Below are 22,289 nucleotides of genomic sequence, written 5' to 3'. Positions count from 1 at the left end.
CCCCTCTCTCGCAACGCTACGACCAGAAGGTGCACTTCCTGTCGGGATTCATACGGTCGCCTCGCTTGCAGGAGAACGCCTCGGCGAACTCGGGCATGTTTCGCAGGGGAACGATACAGCGAGAACGCCCGTGCCAATACCGTCCCCAAACACGTCTAGTTCCTTCTCTTGTGGTACACCACTTGAGGCAGGTAAAGACAAAGAAAGTTTGCTCGGCAGTGAGATCGACGCCTGGCACGACCTCAGTGCGCACATCGTCCGTTAGACTCCGGTAAGTGTCGTAAGCGAGCCGGATGCCCCCAAAATCGGCAAGGCCTTCCGAATCCGTCTGGTCGTGTAATGTCCTTCCACGTTCCTCTGATTCCGCCTGCAAGAATAGATTTTATACTTTAAGCACTGAAAGCAAGAACATGTGTAACAGAGAAGATAATTATTCGAGTACATTGCCAGCCCGAGGGCTCAAGGCAGCTACCGCAGCTCATCGCTGTTAGAGCGCTCGGGTAATGAAGCGGAGCACCCGGGTTCGAACGCCGTGGTCGCGTTTCATGGAGACGAGAAGCCAAAGGCGCCCATGTGCTGTGCGATATCAGTGCACGCTGTGTCTTTGTTGTCTGACTGCATGAAGGATGAAAAGGAGCGTGCCCGGGTCTGCCCACTGGCTCGAGCTGAGCCACAATCGCTGCCACGTGCAGACAGTGGAGGAGTAAAAGAAAACTTATTCTGCTCTGCGGTTTTGGGGCATCTTCATAGTTCGAACCCGACCTCGGCGGCTGCGTTTCGATGGGGGCGAAACGCTCAGCCGCCCGTGTGATGTGCGATGTCAGTGCACGTTAAAGATCCCCAGGTGGTCTAAATTATTCTGGAGCCCTCTTCTACGGCACCTCTCTCTTCCTTTCTTCTTTCACTCCCTCCTTTATCCCTTCCCTCACGGCGCGGTTCAGGTGTCCGCCGATCTGTGAGACAGATTCTGAGCCATTTCCTTTCCCCAAAAACCAATTTTCATTTTCATCTTCAGAGATGTTCTCTCCCTGGTTGTATCCCAGGAGTCTTCTGTGTCGAGCTCGTCCAAATTTAATCAATGATTGGTGCCATCAGTCCAGTGCTCCCCTGGTCACTGCCACCCGTTGAGCTCGCTGTCCCAGACCTTGTTTATCTTCACAGCGGTCGCTGTACAGCAGTGCCTCCCATTGCTCCGCACTCAGGTTTTGTATTTTGGGGACCAAGTCAATGCTTTGACATGTCCATGTGATGTGCACGCAGAGGGGAGTTTAAAGATGTGAGAGAAAGTTGAAAGAACAAACGCGCGTCGCAACAACCACGTCCGCCGAAGCCGGTTATTGTATACAGTATAGTATAGCCACGTCCTCCGAAGCCGGTTATACTGTATAGTATAGCCGGCTTCGGCGGACGTGGTCGTTGCGACGCGTGGATGTTCTTTCGATCTTTCTCTCACATCTTTAAACTACCCTCTGTCTGCACATCGCATGGGCCTGTCATAACAATGACGGGGTAAGAGGCGCCGTAATGGAGGACTACCATCTGATGATCTTCAACGTGGAACTCAGGCGGGCTGGGGTATCCATAGAGAGCGCCTCTTTCTCTCTTTCTTCGTTCACTCCAACCTTCCTCTCTTCACCCGTCGGTAAAGCTTCTAAGACTGGTGGTGGTGAGAACATTTATAAGAAGCGACAGGAGGTATGTTTGGATCAGCCCGTAAGGGACCGATCCTTACAAGCACTAGGAGGAAGTCCCCAGTTTGGGACCCCAGTGGCTAGGTGTCTCTAACACTCTGAATGAGCTCATACAAGCCGCAACGGTGTCGCAGCATCAAAGACTTTAAAAATTAAAACTGGAATAAAAATCATGGAGCGCTTGGGGTTCGAAACCTCGCAGTGTTCAAAGTGGACAAATAACGTACCTAGAGCAACTAGGGATATAGTCTAAAAATTCCACCGCTGCCAAAGAACATGCATCCGGTATTCCACGAAGGTTGGCGAAAAGATAGGGCTGTGGCCCTGTAGGTCATTTTCAAGGTAGATCCGATGTTCTCAACACGGACGCTGCTGAATACGATAGGAAGGCGGCACACAGCGGTAGGGGCTTGTGAGAGTGGAGACCCGGTCTTGTGTTGCACCGTTAAAAACAAGTGCAACTGAGGAAGATGATGTCATTGGTCTAGCAATAATACAAAACGGTACAATGGCGATAGTTTGTGACTCTAAGGCAGCCATTAAGAATTATGATATCGGCAGAATCTCTGCTTCAGCCGCCAGAATTCCGAGAGAAGGGCAATTACCTCCGGACCTAATCTCACTGATTTGGTCCCCGGCTTATCAGTGCCTCTGGTAGAACGAGAAGGCGCACGCGATCTTCAGAGGCCTCACTTTCGGTCTATATCCGCTGACGCACCGCCTCCACGCGATGAACATCTCTTTTCGGGTGACGTACTCGCAACATTCCACGAAATTATTCCTCATTACAAACTCGGTCTTTAGACCTATATAACAGCATATAAACAGCTCAGCAGAAAAGAGGAAATTGTGTGAAGGAAATTGCAAACCGGGGTGTTTCCAAACCCTCAACTGTACTGCAAATGGCATCCGGAAGTCTTTAAACCTAGATGTACGCACTGCAATAGCACTGCAGATTTAGTCCACATGGTCTGGACCTGCCCTTTCTATGACGACCTGAATAGGAATGTAAAATCCTGGGAGACCTTTTTGCTCAACCGCGAAGCAGAAGAGCAACGCAAAGTCATCGGTCTCGCCCTGACCGCCGCAGAGACCCAAGGGATTCCGGCCGACGGTTAGGGGAATGAATGGGGGTTTAGAATCCCTGGGGGTCTTTAACGTGCAGTGGCATCGCACAGCACACGGGCGCCTTTAGCGTTTCGCCTCCATCGAAACGCGGCCGCCGCGGTCGGGTTCGAACCCGGTATACTCCGGATCAGCAGCCCAACGTCGTATCGCAGACCGGTAGAGTCCGCCTCCCTCTCATGGTGACAGGCAGACAGCGTAAAACGGCCCTTTGGCCACGCGCTTCAATGCTCGCATTTCATTTGACGCCGATGTTACGTACTGATTAGCCAAGACTGACTATGCAATAAGGAAATATAGCTCGAATGTTAGAAGTGGTGATTGTGAGGGCGAGGGTGACGAAAGGCCGATGAAATGAGGGTGAGGGCGTAGGAGGTCCAGGCAATTTTACAAAGTGAAGGTGAGGCCGTGGTAGGCCAGATAGTTTTACAATATGAGGATAAGGGTGACCTATGAATTTATAGTGAGGGTAGGGGATTAAAAGCAATAGAAGATTAAAAGCATTTGCCCACCACTTGCTTATCAAGATCGTAGTTTAATATTCTTATCCGTACGTAACTCGAACACACGGCACCATAACACACGAGCCAACTGCTATACCAAGTGGGTTAGCCACTGGGGCTGAATGATGGCGCAAGGAGGCAGAATCAAATGAATAAATCATCATAAGTTCATCATCATCAATGTATCTTCGTAGTCGACTTACCCGACCGATCTCCAGGGCCCCGCAATCATGCTCCTCCCGCAGACAGGCATGAAGATTTTATGAGTGCCTCCTGGACCTAAATTTCAAGTGAGTGCTTTTTTCTTCGCTCCTAAAGCAAGCGGAGTCCTCCTAATGAGCGTCGTACTGAGGTGATTCCACAACTGCTTTATCCCGCATTGGTAGATTTTTGACGGCGCACCATACTTTCCGGCTTCTACCGAAGAGCCGACCTGCATACCTGAATGCGTCGAACAGCACTGATGGATACAAACCTGTTTGTAGGATTCACGGAGGCAGAGCACTTTCGAAATGTACTGCTGCATCGACGGCGTATCTCTTAAGCCTGTGATTTCCCTTGAGGCTTCATGGCTCAGGGCATTTACATCGTAGCCATGCATCAGTTCGTGACCGGTGATCTGCGAAAGTAGTTAAAAGGAAATACCTTTAAGAGAAACGAAAATAATTACTGATTACTCGCTAATTAGGAGCCGGAGAAATGCTTATGATTGGTATTAAGCATTCGTTAACGTCCGAAACCAAATTATCTTCTTCGAAGGAAGACGTATTAGAGCTCTACGGATAAAAGTTAAACGTCCACTGATATTGGACGCAGTGAGATTTCATAGGCGGAATTTTTTCTTTTTCTGCAGGAAATGTCCACACTGAAACAAAGTAAAAAAGAAAAAGGGAATTTTGCAGAGTTTTCAGGGACTGTTATGAACCCCCGGTGGAAAAAATTAAAATTGGTTTTTGGGGAAAGGAAATGGCGCACTGTCGGTCTCACATATCGGCGGACACCTGAATCGCGCCGTAAGGGAAGGGATAAATGAGGGAGTGAAAGAAGAAAGGAAGAAAGTTCGTTTAACAATACCTCTTTCGGGACTAGTTGGTGTAACATTGTGTAACAAAAGATAAAAAACAGCGCTAATTTTGACACAAACCACACAGAAAGACCAGACAGGACGGGCGCCCGTCCTGTCTGGTATTTGTGTGTGGTTTGGGTCAAAATTAGCGCTGTTTTTATCTTTTGTTACACAAGAAATGAAGAAAGAGGTGCCGTAGGGGAGAGCTCCGAAAAATTTTCGACCACTTGGGTAGTGGTGGTAAAACTTTATTGGATGCACTGGGGCGGGTTTTAGAGGAGAGCTGAGGGCTTCACCGCTCCCTTGCCTGGGTGGTGGTCCGCATTCCGGGACACCATTGGCGGTAGCCGCTGCCCGCGCTCTCTGGACCAGAGCCCTCTGGGACTCCAGGTGCAAACAGCCGGACAAGGTCGCCTCCCAGCCCGCGGTCGTTGGCGGATTTACTCTCTTTATTTGCGGATTTTTCTGGCACGCCCATACCATATGATATGCGTCTGCCCACATAATAATTATAATTGTTTTTTTGGGGAAAGGAAATGGCGCAGTATCTGTCTCATATATCGTTGGACACCTGAACCGCGCCGTAAGGTAAGGGATAAGGGAGGGAGTGAAAGAAGAAGGGAAGAAGGACGTGCCGTAGTGGAGGGCTCCCGAATAATTTCGACCACCTGGGGATCTTTAACGAGCACTGACATCGCACAGCACACGGGCGCCTTAGCGTTTTTCCTCCATAAAGACGCAGCCTCCGCGGTCGGGTTCGAACCCGGGAGCCCCGGATCAGTAGTCGAGCGCCCTAACCACTGAGCCACCGCGGCGGGGCCTGCCCACATCTCACAAAATTTGTAGTACGGCGAAAAAGTTGGGTCTATGTGTTTTAGAATCGCACGACTTAGAAACGACCCCGTTTGCAGCCTTCTGAGATGTCCTATGTTCTATCCAGGCACTTGGCAGGCTCTCGGAACGTCTGCCTATTGAGGCGCAGATATGTTATAAAGTCCGCATATGTGGTTAGCGGATTCGCTTCAGGAGTCCCGACAGAGTCTGGGAATTCAGTGAAACTCCGGTGGAGAGACGCTCGGGCGGCTGTGGTAGCAGCCTCATTCCCTTCTACTCCCTGCTGTTCGGGCACCCATAACAGTTTTGTTATCTGCAGTGAGCTACGTTTCGTATTTGCTAAAATTTTGCTGGCAAGCGGCACTATTCTTTCCCTTATTACGACAGGCGTGTTGAGAATCGGAAATTATGTGCGTGGCATGGGAGTGAGTGGCTGCCAGCGCTATCGCCACTTCCTCGGCTAACGCAACTTTACGCAGTGTTCCCCGAGAGTCCATCCAGCTGCTTTCCCTCGTGTATGACCGCGACGGTACAGATGCCATCTTGCGTAGGGCCAGCCGCGTCTACATAATACGTACTATTTTTGCTGCCGTAATACTTCTCTTTAGCTCTTGTTCCGGCTTCTCTCCTACCTTGACTGTGCTCGAGATGCATGTTTTTGGGTATTGACTTAACTAGTAGTTTATCTCTCCAGTACTTGGGAATGTCCACTCGGTCTTCTGTTGTTAGTGGCAGCGCTATGTGCAGATCCTCGAGGACTCGTCTACCAACTTTGGTCGTTGATAACCGTATTATTTGGCTTGTTTGGCGAGATTCAAGTAGTTCTTCCAGGGTGTTATGCATTCCTAGGTACAGAAGGCGATCTGTAGATGTCTTGGAGGGGAGTCCAAACGCGTTCTTGAATTCCGCTCTGACTATTAAGTTTAATTTCTTCTTGTCGCTCTGCCGCAGTTTGAGGTATGGCACTGCATATGTTATTCGGCTAATGACAAAAACCTGCACCAGGCGTAATGTCTGATTTTTCATGAGTCCACCGTGCTTGCCAGATACCCTGTCAATCATCCTACTGATCTGCTGGCACGTGGACTTTGGTTTGTTAGTCGCTATGGCATTATTACCTTTGTTGTTGATTTATAGCCCTAACACGCGGATGTTTTCTACCCCCGAGACCTGAGTTCCATCTTTGTATATTTGGATTTTGCGTGCCGACGATTTTTACTCCCCGTGATATGAAGGTGCTCTGATTTCGTAGGTGCACACCTAAGGCTACACTATTCGGTATACTTATGTACCGCTTATGCTACCTCCTGTAAGGCGTCCTCTAACTGTCCAGCACTGCCACCCGACGACCGCAGAGTGATGTCGTCCACGTAGATGGCATGTCTCACGCCATCTATCGCGTTGAGCCTCCCGGGGAGGCCCATCATGGCTGTGTTGAGGAGCAGAGGCGACATTACCGCCCCTTGAGGCGTGCCTCATGTTCTCATCTCTATGGGTTCGAATTTACTGTCGTCTATCCTGATGTAGGCCTTCCTGTCCATGAGAAAGTCCTTGACGTACTGGTTAGTCCGCTTTCTGCAATTTATGGTGTTGAGAATCTTACTGTGTTAAACGTTGTTAAAGGCCCCCCTCAAATCCAAAGCTAAGATAGCTCTGTCCCGTTGACTGCCGTAAAGGGGGCCTATGACTTCCCTATTAAGTTGTAAAAGCACGTCTTGTGCTGACAAGTGCGCCAGGAAGTCAAACATAGTTGCAGAGAAAAGCTCGTGGTCCTGTGTACTAAGATAGTCTTTTCCTAACCATCGTTTCCATAAGCTTTCTTGCGCACAATGTAAGGGAAATGGGTATTATATTGTCCGTGTTGATTTTCTTACCCGGTTTGGGTATGAAAGTCACTATTGATATTTTCCACTCTTCCGGTATTTGTTCCTCTTTCCGCATCTTATTGATGAAGTCTGTGAGGTCATCGATAGCTTTTTCGTTGAGGTTTGTCAGCAAACTGACTGTTACGCGGCCATCTCCCGGTGCTGTGCCTCTCTTCATACTGGCTATAGCGCCGCTTTGACCTCCCATTAAGTGAAATTAGCATCCAGCTCCTCATTTACTTCCCCGGTGTATATCAGTGCGTCCCCGTGTTGATCTATTGTGGTACTTGTCTTCTAGCGCTCTAGCAAATTGTTCATTTGTACCTTGAAATTCGTGTAATACTCAAAAGAGAACATTTGACAGAAGTCTGTCTGGTTGGGAAATTTAATTTAGTAGAAAGATGACTGACGCCAACCAGGCTAATGTTTCAAGAACACGACGTTTCGGAACCGGCCCGGTCTCTTCTTCATGGTGTGACTACGGGCGAGGCACAGCTTGGCTTTTTAAGCCCTCGTGTGGAAGGCTTCCGGGTCAGTGGACGCAAACCATGGACGTAAGAAGAGGGAAGTGTCCCCAGGGAGCGATTAACATTCTTCTGTGCCTGTTGAATGTGCCACGACTCGAGTAGAAGCCTCCTGCGCGGGTTAGCTTTGGTTTCCAGTGCAATCAAATCAGTAAAGTCAAAGTCAATTCGATGGTCGCATGCTTCGCAGTGTTCGGTCACAGCGCTGCGCTGACGGTTTGTATGTCGGACGTCCGCTTTGTGTTGCCTCATTCTTTCGGCGAAGTTCTTCGCTCCTTCGCACTATTGTACTGGAAACCGAAGCTAACCCAGGCAGGAGGCTTCTACTCGAGTCGTGGCACATTCAACAGATACGGAAGAATGTTAATCGCTCCCTGGGGACACTTCTCTCTTCTTACATCCATGGTTTACGGCCACTGACCCGGAAGTCTTCCACACCAGGGCTTAAAAAGCCAAGGTGCGCCTCGCCCGTATAGTCACACCATGAAGAAGGGACCGACTCGGTCCCGACATGTCGTGTTTTTCAAAAAATTAACCTGGTTGGCGTCAGTCATCTTTATACTAAATGCTCGTCTTAAGTTTCTACTGTTCTCCCCCCTCCTTTGACCCGGTTCAATGAGGCACCTCAAGGTCCACGTGCTCTTCGAGCCGAGCGTGCCGCTCATGGAGTTACACTTGGATATCCAATTGCTTTTTGCGAGAGACAACCTGGGGATCTTTAACGTGCACTGACATCGCAAATCACTCGGGCGCCTTTGCGTTTCGCCTCCATCGAAACGCAGCCGTCGCGGTCGGGTTCGAACCCAGGAACTCCGGATCAGTAGCCGAGCGCCCTAACCACTGAGCCACCGCGGCGGGTCCAAGTAGTCGAAATTTCCGGATCCCTTCACTACGGCGTCCCTCATAGCCTGAGTCACTCTGGGACGTTAAGCCCTGATAAACCAAACCAAACAGAATTATCGAGGAATCAAGAGAAGTGTTTTGAACAAACGCATTTTGTTTTGAATGAATGCAGATCAGTATTACAGCAACGAATATCGCATACCTGGCGACTAACTGAGATAAAAACATGCTTGGGGCCTTCTCGACCACGTCCAGGAGAAGAAAATGCGATAGCTTATGGAAGTTGGCCCACCCCCAAAGAATGCCATGCACGTATGTGGTCAGTTAACTACGCAACCTGGCTTGCGATGACTTTAACCAATTTTCTCTGCCAATTCAAAACCTAAAAGGCGCCTACTGTCATCTAGATTTGTGCTCCTAAAATTGTGTTACTCAGATGATTCAAAATTAATTTTCTCAACGTCACAAAAGACACCGTTTTCCTAACTACGAATGAAAAAATTTCTTCTCTCATGTGCGTTTTCGAAAAGAGTATAAACCTGCTCATGTAGAAGATGTTTCCGTGAAGTGCACTTGCACTTAATAAAGGTCAGAGAATGCGGACTATTATTCGGCACCACGTGATCTACAGCCGCATAACCCGAACCTTTCTTTTGGGCGGCTTGTCAGGCGTTTCTGACGTCCCCTTGTACCTCTTTCTTTGTGTTCTGATATTGCTTCGAGGCACACGGGGGTATGACGTCAGCCGAAACAGCAAACGTACATGTCCAATGCCTCCGTAGTTAACTGCTGCCGGAGCCCCGTGGATGAAGACCGGCGGCTGTAGAATGCCCGCCAAAATGAGGATGCTTTTCTCGCTGAGAAAGAAGAAGGCGTTGGCATTAACTGGGTCGAAGCTCACGTTGAACCGGCGCTGGAAGGCGCCCGTTGTCATCGCACGGCGCGCGTCCAGGTAGGCAGCAGTGAAGTTTGCGCCAACGTCTGGGAAGAATTCTGCACACACGTCGCGAAGAAGACTTACATTCGTCGAAGCGTAAACGTACACGGGGACAAATTTTCGTCACTGGAATATTCTTATCGTTTTACAGAATAGCCATAGTGGCGGCTGGTTTATGACAGCTGGCGAGTGCTTCGAACAAGAATTTCAGAAATAATTTCGAAATGCGTCATTTCGAAATAATTTTTATAAAACCGTAATAAATGTGTGTTGTGAAACCGGAAATACCACCAAAAGGCGGCGCACTATCCGCTGGCTATTTCCCTGAATAGCACAACACTTATAAAAATGGTCAGTATAGAGAGTCTATAGACTTCTTATGAACTCTGTTGCCTTCCTATATACATTTATTTTTGTCTATTCATAGTCTAAGGACTGTCTATAGACAAAAGTCTACTAAAATTGTATGGTCATAAATATAATTCTCTAGAGACTGTACATAGGGATTAAATCCAGGGTTCGAAGGAAACCCGTCTGGTCGGGTATGTTCATGGCGGAAAATCTTCAAGCGCCGACCAATCGTTAAAAAGATGACGTTTCGGCCCCGGCTTACGGGGGCCTTGTTCACAATGAAAGAAAGACAGGAGTGAAGGTGAGTTTTATAGGTTTCATGGTATGACGCAAGCAGCGGGAGTATATCGGGGGTAGATTGCCTTCGTTGCGATTAAGCGTGTTTGCCGTCGTCTGAATATAAAAAGATTCTAGGTAAAGCCTTGTCGTCTTGCTCTTTTCTTTTCCGATTATCTTCGAGCCGTCCCAGTCGATGTCATGGCCCTCGGAGATAGCATGATCAGCCAGTGCGTTTGTTGCCACGCGCTTGTTCTTGACATCATTGCGGTGCTGCTGCAATCTTTTCCGAAAATCACCTGTTTCACCGATATAGACATGCTCGCAATCAGCGCAGGGAACCCTATACACGATGCCCGGGAACTTCTCCTTCTTTATCTTGTCTTTCACTGTAACCAACGCGTGTCGCAGCTTCTGCGTGGGTAGATGTGCGACGTCGACTTCGTACGACTGGAATATGCGGGATAAACTTTCACTTACTCCGGGGAAGGAAGGCCTCAGACGTTGCTGGCACATACCCACTACGGGGGAGTGGCCAAGACACAGGCGGTTAATTACTGGATACAGGAAATTTTTGACGGGAAAAGCAGTGGAAATAGTATGTAGTCTGATAGATTGGAAGAGGGAAGGAAAGGGGTCCAGTTAACTTGGAGATCGAAGACGGGACAATTACTTAATGTGCATAATAGTACACAATGCCTGTAATGTTGCAATGTCTTACTGACTGAGATCGGGAAAAAGAAATTAGAATGGGAGTCGCTGCGTTTCTTGAAGAAAATTTTGCACAGCAGAGCGCACACTCCTGTCGCTTCGTCCAAGCAAAGAAGCGCCAATGGAAAGAACAACCGCGGAAGACACAGGCAAGCCCAGTTGATGAAATGGAATTTGCAAAAGACGCTTCCTCAAATGAGAAAAGCGGCGGCAGAACAGCAGGAAGTGATCCATTGTCTCAGGTTCGGCACAAAAAGGGCACAGTGGGGAAGCTGCCAGGCCAGATCTGTGAAGGTAGAAATTTAGAAGGGGAACCCGGCAACGCAAGTGCGTGAAAGAGACCTCTAGTCTGCGTGAGCGCCAGTCTTTGCTACTCCAAGGATGCAGAAGATGCTGATATTCGGGAGATGATGTAAGAGCCGAGGCAGCAAATTCCTGAAATATTGTGTAGCTGCGAAACCTCACCGCAGCTGTATATGCACACGATGGTAGGACAGCAACAATTGGGCCGCTGAGAGAGGCTCTTGCTAAGGAATCTGCAACCTCATTTAAGTGAAAGCCCATGTGACCTGGTACCCAAAGCAACCTTACCGAATTTAGATGCAGCGGAATCAGGAACTTAAAGAGGCGTAATGGCCGAGAGTCAGTAGGTGAGGATAAAGAACAGCAAATGGACAGAGAGTCTGTCATAACCACGACCTGGGAAACGGTAGATTCTAATTTTCGTAAGGCTAAGATTACTGCTAATAATTCCGCCAGAAAAATTGGAGTGAAGTCAGGAAGACGGAGAGAAAAAGACCAATCCAATGAAGGTGAAAAAATTCCCACACCTGCCTTTTCGCGATCCTGCGAGGCATCGGTAGCAATAAGAACATGAGAGGGAAAGGACCTTAGGTGGTACTGCAATAGACCCTGAAGAAGCGGGAAGGGCTGCAGCTTTGCATTCGATGGGAAAATGTCACCGAATTCAATCTGGACAGATGAGGAGTTGTTATATATTTGGCGGACATCAGTGAAATGAATATTTATGCGATCAAGGAGGGACTGCACGTAACATATCTGCGGGGTATCGGAATCCTTTTCTTCTCTCGCTGGAAGGCGCTGTTTACGAGCGTGCCCACTGACCTGGCCGCGAAGGTTTGCACAGATGCGCTCCAGGCGGATGCAACCCTACCGGAAAGAACACCCATTGAAGTTTCAGACCTCAGCAGACTTCTTCAGTTCTGCTTGTCAAACACTTATTTCAGGTTCCAGGAGAGCATATATAAACAGGTTCATGGTACGGCTATGGGAGCATCAATTTCTGTGACCGCTGCGAACTTGACAATGGAGTCACTGGAGTCCCGCGCCCTTTCATGCTTCACGCCGCGCCCGAAAGTCCTTATTCGTTATGTGGACGACTGTTTCTGCATAATCAAGAAATCGGCTGTGAGTACATTCCTTTTGCACCTGGACAGCATGGAACCGGCCATACAGTTTACCACGGAAGAGGAAGTAGATGGCCGTCTGCCTTTTTTGGACGTTCTGGTGAAACGCGACGGCCCTGGAATATCATTCAGTGCATTCAGGAAGGACACGCACACTGGCATGTACCTCAACTTCAGTTCCGTACACCCGACCTGTCACAAGAAGTCCGTTGTTGCCTCGCTTGTCCGCCGATCGGAGAACCTCTGCTCTACGCTGGAAGAGAAAATACAGATCTGGACACCGTTCGCCGCGACCTGATGGCTTCGGGCTATCCCAGTTCCTTTATACGAAAATCCGAGAATCGCCTAGCTCACCCGCCGCCACAGTTACCCCAGCGAGAGAAGAAAATGATCCCGATACCTGACGTCCCCGGAGTAAGTGAAAGTTTATCCCGCATATTCCAGTCGTACGAAGTCGACGTCGCACATGTACCCTCGCAGAAGCTGCGACACGCGTTGGTTACAGTGAAAGACAAGATAAAGAAGGAGAAGTTCCCGGGCATCGTGTATAGGGTTCCCTGCGCTGATTGCGAACATGTCTATATCGGTGAAACATGTGATTTTTGGAAAAGATTGCAGCAGCACCACAATGATGTCAAGAACAAGCGCGTGGCAACAAATGCACTGGCTGATCATGCTATCTCCGAGGGCCATGACATCGACTGGGACGGCTCGAAGATAATCGGAAAAGAAAAGAACAAGACGACAAGGCTTTACCTAGAATCTTTTTATATTCAGACGACGGCAAACACGCTTAATCGCAACGAAGGCAATCTACCCCCGATATACTCCCGCTGCTTGCGTCATACCATGAACCCAATATAACTCACCTTCACTCCTGTCTTTCTTTCATTGTGAACAAGGCCCCCGTAAGCCGGGGCCGAAACGTCATCTTTTTAACGATTGGTCGGAGATTGAAGATTTTCCGCCACGTACATAGGGATTGTATTGTCTATAGACTTGTCTATAAGAATTGTCTATAGAAGTGATATACATGTTATTAACGAAAGTCTATGGACAGCCTATAGAGACTGTTTAAAATCTTTTTGTAAGGAAATTCGGCCCAGCTCTCAAGATACGCTCGTGGTGGCATCATTATAAACACGTGCCCAAGTAATGACCAGAATAGTGTTTTCCCACCGAGGACATTGGAAGGCGCTCTTTCTGCCATGGTTCGAATCCGTCCGAAGCAGAAGTTATAAAATATTAATTACTACAACCTGCGTGGTAATGCGGATATTCCTTATGAAATTGGCCTAAAGATTGGCTATGGACTCCTTATGGACTGTGTTGCCTTCCTATAGATATTTATTTTTGTCTATTCATAGTCCATAGACTGTCTATAAACCAAAGTCTACTCAAAATGTATAGCCATAAATCTATAGACTGCCTATAGACTGAGTATAGGATTTGTATTGCCTTAATACTGTTCTCTTGGATTGTCTATAGAGCGTCTATATACCTCATAGACAGAGGTCTATGGATAGTCTATAGACTCTCTAAAGAAATTCTTGTAAGGGGAGCTTCTCGTGTATTCTGATATGGCTCAGTAATGATATTTCTCACTGGCTCAGTAATACAGTCGTTCAAACTGGACAGCCTAGGCAGCAGTACCTGGAAGGGCAGTCCTCGAACGCCATGACAAGCGTGAGAAAGAGGATCACACACTGTAGCAGACGACGGAGCAGTGGATACCCCCGGCTGCCTCTGGCTGCGGCATCAGCCAGCGCCACATTCGGGGTGTTACTGAAAACTATTTCGAAATGACACAGCATGCTTTCTCGAACTCTTGTTCAAAGCACTCGCCAGCTGTTTGATAACAGCTGCTTTCGAGGGTACCTCCCGTTCCGCGTCCCCAGCCAGGAATCACCCCCACGCGCAAGTAATGCAGTGTTTTAATAATACATCGTCTTCAAAAGGCCATTTCAGGCTTTCATAACCTGCTCTGGGATGAATCTTATTAGTCTTCAAGAAGGGACATCATAGGTGCACTGTGAAATAAGAAAACTAGTTTCAAAACTTCTGTTCACATGTATTCCAATGGGTGCTAACCCTACTTGTCACCCCAGTTGTCCCAGCCAGTGACAGCAGCGCCACCTCATTTTGCTTACGTAACTGATTGGTGTGTTTCTGTAGAAAAACAAGTTTGCTTAAAGTACATGACCACAAGTCTACACGTTGTCCATAGAATGTTTGCAGGTTTTATGGACAAAAGTCTATGCACAGTGTACAGACTGTGAGGACGTGGTTAGGGTAGATACAGCCTTTAACAGACGCTGGTAAATGGGTAGTGGATAGGCGTACTGGTGCGTCGCGCGACACTTACCGAAGTAGTGATCAATCACGGACGCTGTCTCGAGCCCGTCCGGGTAGCCCACAAGGAACCATATATGCCGGGCAACTTCCTCCATCTTGCAGAATAAGACGTCCTGGACCCACTCAGCCGCCACGACCTTCGACTTTAGGGTTTTGAGGACATTCTTAGCAAGCTGACTGGTGGCGTGCAGAGCGGAGAGCGGGACATCTTTGGATGGAGAACCGAGACGGATAACAGGTGTCAGACATGACGTGCCATCATGCAAAAACTATCGAGAAACACGAAAAAAAAGGGGAGTTGAGTAGCTTAGCTTGGCGAACCCTGGAATTCAGCGACAAAGTAGCACGTTTGCTAGGCGTCTGAGGCTCGTCCATGACAGCTCCGCTACACGCTCGCGACGGCCGTTCTATATATACGCACACGACCACGCGGCTATGACTTGGTATTACATGGTCTTATGACATCCGCATCAGATTCCATCACGTGGCGTCATATCACTGCATCGGATGTCCTTAAGGTCAAAGGGGAATCTGAAGGTCACCCAATGTGAAAGGTCAAAGATCAACTCAAGATCCGAGGTCAAAGATCAACGAAAGATCATGATTCAAGGTCAGGGGTCAAGGGTTAGACAGAATAACTGTACCACATATGGTCATGCACGGCTAACGGGGTTGGGCGGAAGGTCGTTCAAGGTCATTCTCCGGCCTATTCGACGTCTGCTGTACCTATCGTAGTCAAGCTTCTCGCTTCAAAAATAAATTTCTTCGTCGCGACCTGCTTGGGAAGTTTTAAGGGAGCGCCCATCTGAAGTTCCGAAACCAAAGGTCTCCAAATAACTGGTTCAGAGTGCACAGCCTTCCCCGGCAATGTTGGAAATGTGAGGAGTAGAATCTTTGCGAAAAGGAAATCTTCGCGGTATACCAGGGAACTTTAATAGCCTATCTTCTGGAAGGAAAAAAGAAAAGTTCTGAAATGCGGATTTTTTTTGTAACGTTCGGTTGCGGTTTGGAACATCACTTTCTCACGTACCCAAAAATTCTGGACAAAAGCATTTTTGAACGAAAACCAGTCCATGAAAGCAATATTTTTATAGATTGTAAGTTTTCACTATACCAATCTATATGCGCAGGTCTACCGTCGGAAGGCTTGAAATGTTTGCTTATAACCTTCTTGCTGTCGTCAAATGCGTTCCCCATTGGTTTTCTATGGCAGTCTTAACTGCTCGATGCGATTGATGGAAACACTCTAAAAGAAATATTTTGCTACACATCGAAAGAATGGACTATTGCCTTCAATATTTCTATAACAACACCTTGCAATGTTTCAATATTCAAGATCTTTGTCCAAGAATGTTGGACATGAAGCTTATAGCACACTATGCTCGTGGCCCAGCTGAGCTCTGTCAGCGTGAAAATGGTCGAATGTGGGCAGGCTGCTGCGCCGTTTAAGTTTCAATACATTGTGCAACAGTACACACAAAAAACGATGTAGACAGCAAAGAGATATAAACACTTAGTCCGTATTGTGCAACCTGTAATGCCACTGTCAGTGGCTTCGCTGACCGTTCGAGACGACCAGAAGGTTTAATTGCACAACCAGACGACGATAATGAAATAAAGATAGGTGACACAAGAGCGCTAACTTGCAAAAATTTATTATGAAGCTCAGAGCGGAATATGCACGAAAATCGGGGCCTGACGTCACACAAGCACAGCCAGCAAAATAATCAGTGACGACGCAAGTGTTGTAATTCTTTCGAAGAAAGCACGATAAACGACTTGGAGACACAGGATATCCCCTAAACGGTCAATCAACTTTGCCTTGATGCGATCGCGGGTCAGTTATTGGCAGCTGTTTTTTGTGATAATGGTGCAACCAAGATAGATTGGAGAACAGTTAGATTTCGCACTCGGGTCGTTCCTTAAGCTGGAACTGGCTACTGCACTAGGATGTGCACTTCATTCACATTTCCTACAGTGCACATCGAGGAACCCCCGGTACCTGTCCCTCACATTTCTGGGGTGCTGAAGGAGGCGAACATTTACACACCTCCACTCTGACTTACGTACGTATTTCCATAAGAAATCGACGGGCAGCTCCATCTTGTGGAAGCTTCGTCGTTGCCTCTGTGAAGCATCCAGTGTCCATAAACTCCATCAGTGTCGCTGAAAATGTCAGCCTACATCAAGACGTGCAACACGTGCCTTACCGGGGACCAAAGTTCACCGTCGAGAACAGCAGGACTGCTCCTGACCTGCTGTCCCTCACAAGTTTCTTTGGTTACCACGCGAGAGTACTCTGCTCGCTGCGTGACGGAGGGCCTGGGCGTTTTGAACCATGGCAAGGTTCCGGTATCGAAGGCACCGGTAAAACGCATTATGTCTTTTTTGAAACATCACGCACATTGTGTTTCAGCCACCGAAAGGAAGGGGCATTCGCGGTGTTGTATCACGGGTTATGCAACGAACGAGGCTTAGAAGCTGTCTAAAGTGTTTTAACCCCTCGAAACAACGTCAGTATAAAGAGCAAAATCCGAAGCAAAAAAATAAAACTATGCAGTAGGCTTGAGCTTGTAAGGATTGTTATTGGCATAAAATAAAGTAAGCTGAGTTGCCTAGAGGTATTTTTTAGCGTCAAAACTCAAAAGGTTGACGCCCCCTTCAGGGCAAATGTTTCGGAAAACTGCACTTGCAAGAGTCAGCTTCCCTATTTCTTCAGGAAAAGCTCAGACTTTTTCACATTGATAACCAGTTTGAGGTGAACTCCGGCGCTGTTTTGGATTACTTCAAGGCATCAACTAGAATGAGCTTAAAAGCCTTTTCCGTAGATATTAATGATCTTTTCTATTCGTTACCACAATATCACATGCTTTCTTGAGTTCAAGACTGTATCGAATGGTTTGGAAATGTAGCTTTCCAGAACACGTCCGGAACATCGACCAGGGGCGTTTGAGAACTTTTTAGTGTTTATCTTCGATCTACGTTTATTCAGTGGGATGGGTGGCATATATGTAAAAACAGGGAATTTGTATGGGATCTTGTATCGCCCCCATTCTCAGTGATTCGTTTCTAGCACAACTTGACAGGGGCCTCAGCGGCCGCCTTGCTGATTTTGATGTAACCAAAGTTTTGAGGCACGTATATGACTTCCTAATATTCCTTGACGGTAGCTCAGAGTCATTTGAATCACTAGCCGATAACGCACTAACCTTCGTACGCGCACGCTTATCTCAGCTAGAAATAATCTACCAGATGCCTTCAGGTGACAGTATATGATTTCTTGCAATTTTTTTATTTCAGGATGAACAGGTTTACTGCAAGTACGAGCCACGCGCCAACAAGCCATTGCTCCCCTATATATCTGCTGATTCTCAACTTTTGTAAACTTATGCCTTTCTAACGCATTACACAAGTCTTGCCCGGAAATAATGGGAGCCAGCTCTAACGAACAAAACCTCCTCCGGCTGTCTGCTTCTGGGCACCTCACTCAAGTCCTGGTCAGTGTCTCCCAAGGCATCCTAAATGTAAGTCGTGGAAACAGCCTGACGCATTGCAAGCTCCTGCTAGGAACCAGAAGTCGTGGTGATTCCGTACGTTCAGAGCATATCGCAGAATAAAATAAATGTGGCTAAGGGAGGAATGTAAAAGTTATTTTACCCGCTCACAACGAGCACCAAAATCTGTACCGAGTGATAAATCCGGCAGCTCTCACAAGCTTGGGTGCAGTACGAAGCACAATAAGCTCGTCAAATCTGTTGAATGAGTCTATACATTTGCAGTAGGACAGAGTGGGAGGTGTGCGAACGACCGCCTCCTTGAACAGAGCAGAAATGTGATGGACAGGTGCTTATGATTTCTTGATGTGCACAATCATCACATAAAGCAGTTGCCAACTGACACTCGAAATGATCGAGGCCGAGTTGATTGACCGTTTAGGCGATATCTGTGTGCCCAAGGCGTCTATCGCGCGGCCTTCGAAGGAATTTCAATACTTGCGTTGTCGCTCATTATTTTGCTGGCTGCCCTTTAGCGATGTCAGGCCACGACTTTTCTATACGTTTTGCTTTCAGGTTGATAATAAAAAGTTAGTGCTCATGTGCCACCTGTATTTCTTCAGCGTCCTAGTACGGTTGTTTATGCGCATGAACTTTCATGTCACGTGATAACTACACGCACAGCCTGCAAAATGTTGGTTCGAGATGGTTTACTTGTTTGCACGAGGGGGGCGGGACGCTGCGGTTTCAGCGGGACCGACGACTGGGATACCAAACGGACCCCGGCACGAGAGCGCAGAATAACACGGAAGTGGCGCTGACTAGCAAGTAATATTTGTGAGTGAGGAACGCCACTTATATGTATTTATACGCAGAAAATGTAATATGCGTGCACACATAACCGAAGAACAAGTGACAGTGATTGCCAAGATGATTTCAGGTGGAAGTAGCCCGAGTGAGTGATTATGTGTTGATTTCGATTGGGTGTCTCCTAGGCCTAGCGTGAAAAGAACGATGGGAAACGGATGGCTCTTAGGCCTAACGGGAAAAGGAGGATGGGAAGTGGGGGGGGGGGGCGGTGAAAAATCGATTCGGGCCTTGAATTGTAAGGGACGTCCTTTGAGCTACTTGCGCAACTTACCTGATGAATCCAATCTAGAACCCAATCTAACTAGCCAACTTTTCCATCTTATTTATTTATTTATTTATTTATTAGTTACCTGCATCGCCCCGCAGGGCATTACAGCAGGGGGTACAGACTTCATTTATAGGTATAAAGCAATTATTTCAGTGCATGGAAAAATGCTTCGTTAGATGTAATACATACAATGCTCGATGGCAAACTGTTCCAGTCCCGAACAGTTCTAACAAAAAAAGAATAACGCAAGACGTCACCCTTGCAAGAAAATTCTCTGACCTTCAAGCAGTGGTTCAGTCGCTTTGATATATAATGAGGTGCCTGGATATATTGTTCGCGGCTTATGCCAGTTTTTGAATAATAAATCTCATGGAAAAATTTCAATCTGATGTACCTTCTACGGTCCTTCAACTCTTGCCAGTTAAGTTTTCGTTTGCTTTCCGTCATACTAACTTGCCAATTATAATTACCGAGAACAAATCTAACTGCCCTATTCTGAATTTTCTCTAATTTTCCTACACACTCAGATGTGTGTGGGTCCCAGCAAACACATCCATATTCAAGTATGGAGCGTACATAACTGAAATACAGCTCTGTTTTTAAGTTGCTTGGTAAATGGCTAAAATTCCGCCGTGGAAAACCCAAACGTGACGCTGCCTTACTCGCAATATAATTAATGTGCTTATTCCATCGTAAGTCCGATGTAAACAAGACGCCTAGATATTTAAATGACTTGCTTATGTTGAGAGTAAAATCATTAATTCCATACCTATACAAATCTATCTTACTGCATAGCTTGAGGTTGCGTCCACCGGACGCGTCTAGCGCGCTTGTCGATGAGCCCAGGTTTTGAAGGAAGCACAGCCATCTGTACGGGCGGGTTTTGATGTTCCGCGAAAAGAGATGGTTGCCTCGCGTTGCCTTATTAGCGTTTCGCGCCTGGTGAAGAAGATCCCAAGGAAGTTGGATGTTCTTGTTCATTACACTGCAATGACCACCAGTGGTGGTCTCTTTGGAGCAGTTAAGTGCATACGTCACAAAACGCAGGGCACACAGTCGCAATTTGTGTCTCAAAATGCCAGATTGTACATGTAACGATTTGAACAATTATGCAGTTGTAAACCTCTTTAGTCAATGCTCCGTGCTGGAACCTGTGTTGAGAAAAAAAAAGCTTTTGACACGAAATTTTGTTATAGTAAGAACCGCTACGGCCAGACATAGGTATGCTGCAGTTTATTAAAATGGGAGGGCGTTATCTCATGTAATGGCGCTTTGTTTTTGTGGTTTAGAAATAGCAAGCAATTCTATCGAATGATTGTGGACGGACGTTATATCGTCAAGAAGTGCCATACTTGGGTGGAAAAGTGAAGTGTCATTTTGCGCAATAAGAAATGGTCCCTTCAGACGGCAGACCGCCTGTCAAGTGATAGTGGCAGTCTCTGCCATTTTTTTGGTGTTTGGAGTAAGTTCTCGCGTATTTTTGGTTTTCTGTGTACAGGATCTTCCAGCTAAAAGAAGCCAAAAGTGCGAGGACTTCATTGGTTCACAAATGCTTTCACTAAATGCGCCCTGTTCATCATTTAAGTATCAACACAAATGAAATAATATACAAAGATAAATATGAAAGCATCTGCGATCAAAACCGTGATCAAGTATAGTCCAGAACTTATCGACATGCGTGCAGTTCGGCTAAGTTGATAGTTTAGATAGTTTTTCTATAACTCGCACTGACCGACACCGCCTGTATCACGCTTTCCCTATTCACTGTTTATCTTTTGTTATGATATACAATCAACGAAGCTGAGACATGATGGTGACAAGGCGTCAGAAGCTTTCTGATTCGTCGAATTAAGAGGAGAACCGTACGGTGGGCGCACAAAGCAAGAAAAACATCAAGCAATGCCGCGATGCTCAGCATATCTCTGCGAAACGAACCCATTATACAAACTTATCTATCACAATAAAAAAAAAAGTTATGGATACGAACGGGTGCTGAAGTAGGTGTGGGAAACAGCCATCGCCATCACGCCGACGACTTTTTGGTAGCATAGATGTGCGACGCGGTCTCGGCGGTCGGGGAATTTTCTCAACAACTCCGAGCCCATCATCTGGCCGTAGGCGAGCGGAAGAAGCTGGTGAACCAGGCTCCAGGACATGAGCAGCCGGGAGTCGTCGAGTGATATCAGGCTGGGGTCCAGCAGGAGCACCACTAGAGACGTCGAGTTCCCCTTCACCAAAACGAAGGCGCTGCCGTTGTATACGTTGGCGGTGGCCTGGGAGATCGCACTCACCCAACGTCCTACAGAGGAAGCACGCGGTTAGGGTTTTGTTAGAGCTGGAACACGCCCGCGTCGCGGGGGCATCGAGCGGCACTGGATAGCCATTGGTTAGTGCAGTTAAAATCAAAGAACATAGTAACTAGCGCTAAAGATAAGGACCTGAAGAGAGACGGACCCCACGAACGCTAGACATCAACTGGTTTTATTCTAGACAGACTCATTAAATATATAGCAAAAAATGAATGTGGATTATCTCAGCTAATCCAGGATATACAGAGCGATAGCTGTCGGCGTTCATTGTGTTCATTGGCGTTGACAACGTTCGAGACGTCGATGATTTTGAGGGTAGGAAAGGTGCATGCGCTGTACTCATAGCGGCTGCCCCGCGGCGGAGGATATAAGCCGCTCGCCTCGGCAGAAGGCGCAATGGAAGACGACGACGCGGCTGGTGGCCGCGTGTGTAGAAAGCGGCATCTTCAGAGCCTACAGGAAGCTGCTGCTACCAACCCCGAAGTAACTGCCTGGCGTGAGGCTGCCCGTCTGCGTAAGAATGAAGAGCAGAGAGCTAATCGCGTGTCGGAGACGCCCGAGGTGAAGAACGTCTCGCCAAGCTTCTTAACCTACCACCAGCCGCGTCTTCTTCCATTTCGTCTTCTGCCAAGGCGAGCGGCCGCTCTGCGGCTTATTCTCTGGCAAGCGGTTATATAGTCGGCCTCCGCGATAAACATGCGCTTGCGGCGAACGTCAAACGATGACGCATAGCGCGCGCCAGTGGCGACCTGCTCCGCGCGTGACGTCACGCGCGGCAGCGGTGAAAGGTCAGGCGACGGAGTCTGCGGCGGCCACCTGCGCCGTGCGTGACGTCACTCG

At 47.6% G+C, this 22,289-nt stretch overlaps 1 protein-coding gene across 1 annotated transcript in view; it reads right to left on the bottom strand.

The window, feature by feature from the left end:
• Nucleotides 1-16: 16 nt before the first annotated feature.
• LOC144134494 (neprilysin-4-like) overlaps nucleotides 17-22,289 on the bottom strand; it is a 34,750-nt gene continuing 12,477 nt past the window's right edge. The window contains exons 6-10 of the mRNA XM_077667402.1: nucleotides 21,128-21,439; nucleotides 14,519-14,716; nucleotides 9,215-9,444; nucleotides 3,795-3,938; nucleotides 17-367 (exon numbers count right to left, since the gene is read on the bottom strand). Coding sequence (XP_077523528.1) covers nucleotides 17-367; nucleotides 3,795-3,938; nucleotides 9,215-9,444; nucleotides 14,519-14,716; nucleotides 21,128-21,439 — 1,235 coding nt within the window. The remainder of the gene's footprint in view (nucleotides 368-3,794; nucleotides 3,939-9,214; nucleotides 9,445-14,518; nucleotides 14,717-21,127; nucleotides 21,440-22,289) is intronic.

This window comes from Amblyomma americanum, chromosome 5, assembly GCF_052857255.1.
Source record: "Amblyomma americanum isolate KBUSLIRL-KWMA chromosome 5, ASM5285725v1, whole genome shotgun sequence".
NCBI lineage: Eukaryota > Metazoa > Arthropoda > Arachnida > Ixodida > Ixodidae > Amblyomma > Amblyomma americanum.
Note: the sequence above shows the minus strand (reverse complement) of the source record. Positions and strands in the feature narration are given on the sequence as shown.